The sequence below is a fragment of the Bidens hawaiensis genome, unplaced genomic scaffold (genome assembly GCF_021521415.1).
Source record: "Bidens hawaiensis isolate Kalapana, Puna unplaced genomic scaffold, B.hawaiensis_p1.1 tig00041748_1, whole genome shotgun sequence".
Lineage (NCBI taxonomy): Eukaryota > Viridiplantae > Streptophyta > Magnoliopsida > Asterales > Asteraceae > Bidens > Bidens hawaiensis.
The window spans coordinates 1,931-10,894 of record NW_027497400.1 but is presented as its reverse complement, the minus strand read 5'-3'; the positions used below and the strand labels follow the sequence as shown (position 1 = coordinate 10,894).

At 29.9% G+C, this 8,964-nt stretch overlaps 1 protein-coding gene across 1 annotated transcript; it reads left to right on the top strand.

Moving 5' to 3' along the window:
- The first annotated feature begins 2,925 nt into the window (after positions 1 to 2,925).
- LOC143593166 (NAC domain-containing protein 100-like) lies at positions 2,926 to 4,372 on the top strand. Its single transcript, XM_077072883.1, has 3 exons — positions 2,926 to 3,114; positions 3,223 to 3,500; positions 3,600 to 4,372. Exons 1-3 carry the CDS (start codon positions 2,928 to 2,930, stop codon positions 4,104 to 4,106), a joined length of 972 nt encoding a protein of 323 aa, XP_076928998.1. The 5' UTR covers positions 2,926 to 2,927; the 3' UTR covers positions 4,107 to 4,372.
- The last annotated feature ends 4,592 nt before the right edge of the window (positions 4,373 to 8,964 follow it).

Below are 8,964 nucleotides of genomic sequence, written 5' to 3'. Positions count from 1 at the left end.
TAAGGTGCCTTTTTCATTCTTTTGTATGCATAGCATGACTTGTTACAATCGTTTTTTAGTTTTTTTTTTTAACACAATATCTACTCGATTAATGATGTGATCATTACAATAGGACAAGGTGTTTGTTTTTTAACGACAAACAAATAAAATAAAAGTCAAGATATCCGGGGTAATCTTATGGCAAAACGAGTACGGCCGTGATCACAGACAACGTTTGATAGTCCAAACCCACCATCTTAACACATAGCCCGAAGGCACACTACAGTAAAACCAGTTGGGATAGGATTCAAACTTAATACCTTGTGGCCTCTAGCCTAAATCCTCCCCCCCCTCCTTTCCAACAGCTAATTGGCGTTCGGATCGCTGACTACACTAACCTACTTGATTATCTCCATTTCATTCTCCTGTGAAACTCACCATAGGTGAGAAAACCTCATAATCTAACCTAGACCTCCCAGTTATTTATTTTATGCTATGTGATATTTGAACCAAAATCTCTCTCTTTTTTAAATGAAGTATTTATGTGTCTCAATAATCATTCGTCTGAAGGGGTTTGCTACGAAGGTTTTATCCCGCTAATTGTATTTACTTGATATTTTAAGAATGTAAGTTGTTTTTGTGATATAGTAAAAGGCAAGATTATTTCATTGTGCCCATATAAAAATGTGTACCTACTTTGAAACAGAAGGTTTTTTTTTTTCTGGTTTTTATGTACTGGGTAGGAATAATGTGAAGCTATTATTTAAACATATTTGTTCCTTTAACCGTGTAAAGTTTATTAAAATAAGTAAAACTTTACACACAGAAAAAAAATAAAAAGACAACTTTTTTAAGAGTTATCAAGATATCCAAAGAACCAATATAGACACAAAAAGATTTCTTGAAAACCGGCATAAATTTTGCACAAAGACTCGTTTCTTTTCATCAAGATGAGGCTTTATAAGTTAGTTTGTTTTGGAATTATGTAGTTATCTTATCCATAGTTATCATGTCATGTTGTTATGACTTTCATTTTATATAGAATAATAACACGGAAAATGTTAAAATATAAAGGGTGACAAAATTAAGAATGGTGAGAGGATTTGTGGACACACAAAAATCCATCAGAAAAATTCTAAAAAATTAATAAAAAAATCATAACTCAAAATATAAATAAAAAATTAAAAAATTAAAAAAACAAAAATGTTTTCCTCATCATTCTCGTTCCGTAAACAACAAAAAAACAAAAAATAACCCCGAAAAGACACAATGCAAAGACAAAAGACACAATAAAGAAAATGAACAAAAGACACAATTATAACTAAAAAAAAGACGCAATAAATCACAAAATATAAATGCCGAACAAAATATAACACAATGTTGACTAATATAACACAATATCAAGAAAAAAATGCACAATGTCAAAGACAAAAGACACAATCAATGACGAAAATAAACACAAAATACAATAATCTTTTTCCCTCAACATTATGTTTTTTTTAGAACGAGGAAGATGGTGGAAACATTTTTATGTTTTTATTTTTTATTAAATTTTGAATTAGATTTTTTAGTTATTTTTTTAATTTTTTTGAAGAGTTTTTTTTGTGACTATAAATCCTTCTCATTTTTATCTCTCTTTTAAAATAACTTGATCCTAATAATACATACGTTATTTTTGGGTGAGGTTTCTAATGTTTTGAAATGGATTCTAGGCTTTGTTGTATTTCCTCTTTTAATTACAAGGCGATGAGTCTTTGCATATTTAGAGTACGGTTGCGATCGAATTAAAATTTTCGTAAGCTAGTCGAGATTGACTTTATACAAACTTAAAATGAGACATGCTTAAATGAGTTTGAAGACAAGTTTAAAGATTATAAAATAAACAAGTTCGAGCATGAGCTTCATGTACCTAGTTCAACGAACTTTACGAGTCTATTACTATTGTAATATACCATAATTTATTTTATATAATACATATATAATTATATTATTATGTAAAAAAATATGATAAAATAAATGAATACTATAAGTTTTGTTATACATATAATCTTAAAATTATATATATACAATAACTGCTAGTGTGTACAAATAATATAATTAAATGTTCGTAAATAATAAACTAGTCGAGACCAATTGAGCTGGAATTGGAAAACTTTATATCGACTAAAGCACGAGTTTGTAACATGTTTCAAATTAAACAAGTTGAGCTTGAGCTTGAGCTTGAGCTTCTGACTCCTTCATATTGTTTTAATGTCGATTTTATATCTATATTCCAATTCTATATTTTGTTAAAATGGAATTATATCAAAATACTAATCAAATGTTTTTTTTTAAAAAAAACAACAAAATTTAGTATGATGATGAGTAATAGTGCACAATTGAATTAAATGTTAAAGAATATCATGAATTAGAGATATTATTAGGCCCTAATTAACTCCAAAACCACCATAAATCATTTATTAACACCCATCAAATATTAAATACCAGTTTAAGTAATCAACCATGTTTAGTCAAAAACATAAATTCACCTCAAAGAAAATAATAAAATCAATGCTCAAAAAGCCACGACATGAACCCACCCTTCTCTTCTCTTCTCTTCTTCCCAATTGGCTTTGTTTCTTTCATCGCACGTCTCTATCTCCCTCTCTCCAAAACCAGTATTTATGGAGTTTGAGTTCTTGAATTCTTTTCTCTTTTTCTTTTAAATCATTCATTCTTTTAGCTTACACCACTTTATGGCTTCCCTTTCTTCCATGCCTTCCTCCTTTCCATTTCCTTTATAACTTCCAAATACCTTTCATTTCCAATTCCATTCCATTCCAACCCTCTCTCTCTCTCTCTAGCTTCAAGTTCTAAACCAGTTTCCAAGATTCTTTTTCTTGAAAAGATTCAATCTCTGTATATGTTTTGAAAAGTTAAAGATTTTTCAAGGGTTTAGTATTATGATGATGGGAAATTATTCTGGAATCGGAAAAGAGGAGGATGAGATGATCCTCCCTCCCGGATTCCGATTCCACCCGACCGATGAAGAGTTGATCACTCACTATTTAATTAAGAAGGTTATTGATAATACTTTCTCTGCTAAAGCAATTGGAGAAGTAGATATGAACAGAATTGAGCCTTGGCAATTGCCTGGTAAGTTGTTAATCAATTCACTATTTAATCAATTCGGTTTGATTTGATACGATTTATTGAAAGTTTCTAATTTTCTGGGATTTGTTTGTTTTTTGATTTGGAATAAAGGGTTGGCGAAAATGAGTGGAAAAGAATGGTATTTTTTCTGTGTGAGGGATAAGAAGTATCCGACCGGATTAAGGACGAATAGAGCAACGGATGCCGGTTATTGGAAAGCTACCGGGAAAGACAAGGAGATTTATCGAGGGAATTCGTTGGTCGGAATGAAGAAAACTTTGGTGTTCTATAAAGGAAGAGCTCCAAAAGGGGAAAAGACTAATTGGGTGATTCATGAATTCCGATTAGAAGGCAAATCCTCTGCTCAAACCGGACTGAAATCGACCAAGGTATTGATTAATTCTTGAATAATTGAATGATCCTCTGTTTTCCCCTGTTTTCCTCTGTTTTTTTGTTGCTTATTTCGTCGTTGTTGGTTCGAATTGCAGAACGAGTGGGTGATCTGTCGTGTATTTCATAAAAGTTCTGGCGAGAAGAAGGCGAATTCGGGTGGAATTGGACACCCGCAGTTGACGGAGTCTTCAACATCAAGCGGTAGTGGTGGCGGTGTGATTAAGCCCGAATCCCTTCGCGTGCCCGTGCCCTGCTTCTCCAATCCAATTAATATTCAACAATTACCTAATAATCTTCTCAATAATCCTAATTACCCTTTTGATCACAATTCTCAATTCCAATTCCAATTATCTTCAAACTACACATATCATGTTCCGAATCAAACATACTTTAATGGCATACTCAGAAACAATGGTGATTATCAAATGGGAAAAGAGATCGATGCGCGCTCTCAAGAAACCGCGATGAGTAATGAGATGAACCCCGAGATCTCATTGGTTATGCCGGATTTTGAAATTGGGAAGAGGGAATTTGATGATGATCAAGAAGCTCCTTTGGCTTCGGGTGGACCGATCGACATGGATAACATTTGGGATTACTGAATTGGGATCAAGAAGATGAAGATGAAGATTGAATGAATGTGAAAGGTGTATTTGAGTGTTTAATGCATAGAATTTTCTGATGCCTGAGATGATTATTTTCAGGTGATGAAGAAACAGTCATAATGTAAGGATGATATGTCATATGGTAATTAGTATTTTAGTTTTGTTGTTAATTAAATAATCAATGCGATTTTATTTATTTAATTGTTGTGGAATTCCGTGGTTTCGTTTGTCAACTTTGTTTTATAGGTGTTTCCTTTTAAAATAATTTTTGGGATCGGATTTTAATAGAGGTTGTTAAAAATTTGTTTTAGATTTGAAAATTTGAAATTCGACTCTATTCGAATTCGATTATTAAGATTTGAATTTGGCTTTTCAAAAATTAGAATTTAATTCGATTTAAGCTCGAGCTTAATAATCTAATTTGAAGCTAATACGAATTTATAACTCAAAATTTTCAGTTCTATTTGATTCTAAGTTCAAATTTAAATATACACATTAATATATAGGCGAAAGTTAACATATAAATTAAACTAACGTCTTAACTGTGTCAATTAAGTAGTGTAATTATATATACAACTAGTGTAATTAAATTATATCATAGTATAGTTACACTAATTGATTCACAGAGTTAACATGTTAATTTAATTTATATTTTATCCAACCATTAATATATACACACACTTCAAAAACAACATACAACTTAGATTTTTGAATATTGTCAAATTCGTTTATATTTAGAACTTTTATCAAGTGACATTGTAGCTATCTTAAATTTGTATTCGGGTCTAATAATTATTATTTTGGGTTTGATTTATTGATATAGTTTATTAATGTAGTAACTTAATATTTTTTATGTTAAAAGTAATTACTTTGCGGTATTTTTAAAAATAAAAATAAAAATAAAATAATTTATTATTTAGGATGAATATAAATAGAATTGATTTCAATTCGAATTTGAGTTTCAAATACGAATCGAATTAGGCATAAAATTCGAAAACAAACTATGGTAAAAAAAAAAGTTAATAATTAGAAAAAATTGGATTCAATTAATTCCAAAATCATTTATTCAATTAGTTAACACTCTTAGTTTTTAACGTCGCGCCAAAATTTATTTGTTGTATAGCACGCGTGTGCATATTAAAGTTAAAAAGAGAATTATCAGGTATTTTGAAATTGATCTCAAAATTTAAGAACAAGCTCACGGTGAAAATTGGTTATAGTACAAATGCACAGTCATTGTTGAATACATCTAGTTGCTTGCAAGTTGCAACCCGTGCATTGCGACGGTTGACACGACATGAACTCAGTTGATATCGGTTAAACCCGTGTGTTGCGGCGGAGACATGCCAAAAACTTGGTCAGTGTTGTCTAGGTTCATTATGGAAAAAGAAAACCCAAAATATAAAGTTAATATGATCAAAAGTATATTATACATGTGTTCATTCATTGCAACAACTCGATTCTTTACATCAAAACATAATGACGAAAAAGTTATATGATGATTCGAAGAAGAATACCTAAAAATTATATTCATAATATCCAAAAATAATTATTGACTCCAGTTTGTTGGTGAGGTTAAATTAAATTACAAAATTACAACCAATTCAAAGCGATTGTGAGAAGGGTCTATTGATTGTCTTCGCATATTTTTTTTATTATCATTAAGACTTATACATAATTTATTGACATTACTGGTAAACAAGCACATCACGTGGGAAATAATTTAATGAGTAGTTGTAAAAAACATTCTGACTGAGAACAAATATACCTTTTTTTTTATTTTCTGGTCAAAATGCATTCTTATATTTAGATAGACTTTGGTTTAAAGAGTGATTTAGTTATTTTACAATCATGAACTACTAAAGTGTAATATGATATTATAAACTTCAAAAAAGATTGTTAATTTTAGTCTTTACCCCACATAATTGATCCGAGGTTAGATAATGGGGTAACTTATTGAACTTATAATATATAATTTAATCAATCTTTTTAGCTTATTAAATAAATTGACGGGTCACAATGTTTTATCAACGACCTAATTCAAACAATATGGTTATTAAATGTAGTTGACATATGTAATCGTTTACAAGCCGAAGTGAGAACTACTTTAGATCCAACCATATCGTTTTATTTGATATATAGGGATCTCAATTCTAATGTTATATGACTGTTATATAGAAAATATCAACACAGTAATTTAGAGATGACATCCCATATTAATAATGTGATTTTTCTCTAAGATGTTTATTTTAGTGTAGTTTTGAATATGTTTATGTTAGAATCATTCTTTACATAATTTAAAAATATGAAAAAAAAAATGACATAAAAAAGATGGGCTAGGTTTCAACATGTAATTATCCATAACATGATTTCTAAAGGTGATGTTTACATTATTCATTCTTCACAAGGGGGAAATATGATAGTAATTATTTAAATTTGACATATTTAAATTTGACAGTAATATCATATTTCCTCAATAAAAAAAAGTAAATACATTTATTTTCATCAGTTTAACGGTATTTATACTTTTTGTTTGTTTGTATAGCCATCAAATAAAGGGTTGTAGTTGAATTCCTATTGATGGATATACCTTAAGTGGTTGGGTGATTGGGTTTGGCAAGTGATGCACATAAAAACAAATAGCCGGTAAATTAAAATTAAAATTAAAATAAAAAACAAGTTGATAAACCGATTGTTCACGCATTCTTACTTCTACACATGAGTTTTGAGGTTTGATAATGATTATATGTGTAGATAAGTGAAACATAACTCATCTTTTTTTTTTACTTTATTTTATAATAATAGCTTTATGTTTTGAAAAGTTTTGTTACAACTTTATAAGAAAAAATAGATTATATGCTTCTTCATTCTCTTTATTAAATTTAAATAATTTTTGTTTTATATGTGAATAAAAACAAAACTGATTATATTTATTGAAATAAGTTTGAACTGAACTAAACTTTGTACCGTTAGTTAACCATATTAATAGAACAATCGTCTCTTAAGATTTAAAAACTGACCCATATCTAACCAAAATCGATCAGTTATAAAAGGCAAACACGAAATGCCGATTATATGTTACGCTTTGGCATATAAGTGAATTGAAACAACCAATGCTCACCCTTGGTTTGGCGATCTTTTTAAAATTTGTAACATGTTAGGATTTATTATTTAGGTTACGATTAAAAGAATGTAAAGTGTTTTATATTTATTATGGAGAATCATAGTGAAATAGAAAATGAGAAGGTATGAGTACATAGTAAGTTGTAAATTGTGAATAAAAACTGTTACATTAAATTATTTTAATGTGTACATATATATATGTAAAGTAAGAGTTAAGGGTCTCTTAAATTTTAAGAGATATCAAACTCATTGCTTTATGTAAAACGTATAAGAGCATTCACATTTAGTTCCTTACTATATATATATCTATATATATCATATAATTACACTAAAAATCACTACAATATATATCTCATTTTCAATTAAATAATACATTTTTATACTTTTGTCATTACAATTTATCTCTCATTCACTCACAATCACTTTAAAAAAGATATTAAAATATATACGGTGTGAACAGTGAAACCTCAAATTTAATTTTCTCATGTAACATTTTTTCTTTGCTCTACTCACAACCAATTACAAACATACCATATAATTTACAAATTTCACTCAGATATTTTTAAGAATAGTTTGAGAATGCTCTAACGCATCAAAAATATAGAAATTGGGGTTAATTAGGTCTTTACTCACAAATATACTTAAACTTTCTTTACTTCAAAATATATACTTACAACTTTGGTCCCTTAGCTTCAGTATCTTCTTTTTTATAAATTTAAATTAACACCTACACATATGTCCCCTAATTCAAAACCAATTACACCCACGACTTTTTAGTGGACATAACTTTTTTACACGTTAATATATTTTCAATAAAATTACATCATAAAAAGTTAGCATGTTACGCGATTACCGTCTAGAAGCGGTAACAGGTCGAGTCGGGCGAGCACTGGTCATTTGTTAAAGTGGATTAGGGTTAGTCAATAAAAATGGTTAATTTGGTTCGGGTTCGAGCATAAAGGAGTCAGATCAGAACGATGTTAAGTCGGAACAAGTCTGGGGCCAAAACGGGTTGGTTTAAAAAATGATTTATTTGAAATTACTGTATATTTTAGGTTTTCTTCTTGGTTTTCATCACTGGTTATGTAGATGCCGTTGTTTACATGTATCGGGGCCGATAAACGCTGTGTTCAGCACCACGTAACGCACTTAACCCAATCTTGGTAAGCGCTCAATCCAGCGCCCTACACCAGTAATCGGCATGAATTACATGTGTGGTGTTGGTTAAGCATGTTTTAATGTCGATAACATGCCTTCTGGTCCGGTTACACGTGTTAAATCTTTGATTACAAGCAATTGGCTTTTGCACGAGTTGCGTGTGCCATTTCGGGCTACGTACGCACTGTCATCAGGTGACGTATGTATCGACACGGACTGTACGTTCAAGCTGCGCGAGCACACCACTGCATCACATGGGCACTCGGCTATTATTTTTTAATACATGATGCTATTATATAGTTACATATGAAATTGCTTTCTTTAATAAGTTAGCATATTAACGACGAAATTCATATAGACATATTTTAACGATCAAGATGTAGAATATTAGTAATCAGTCACCTAATCTTCAACAAGTGGATTTTTTATAAATGCTTGGAATGATATAGAGTCGCTTATTTTTAATTATAAGTGTGAAGTGTTAATTTTTATTGTATAAAATGAGAATTGTATGATCATAAATTGTATTTTATAACTTTATTAAAACCGACAAATATGATATTTTAAACTATTT

What these genes read in the sequence shown, in the direction of transcription:
- LOC143593166 (XM_077072883.1), top strand. Translation starts at nt 2,928, where the DNA reads ATGGGAAATTATTCTGGAATCGGAAAAGAGGAGGATGAGATGATCCTC. An exon ending in TGAGCCTTGGCAATTGCCTG is followed by an intron (nt 3,115 to 3,222) that starts GTAAGTTGTTAA and finishes TTTGGAATAAAG; the next exon opens with GGTTGGCGAAAATGAGTGGA. An exon ending in CCGGACTGAAATCGACCAAG is followed by an intron (nt 3,501 to 3,599) that starts GTATTGATTAAT and finishes TTCGAATTGCAG; the next exon opens with AACGAGTGGGTGATCTGTCG.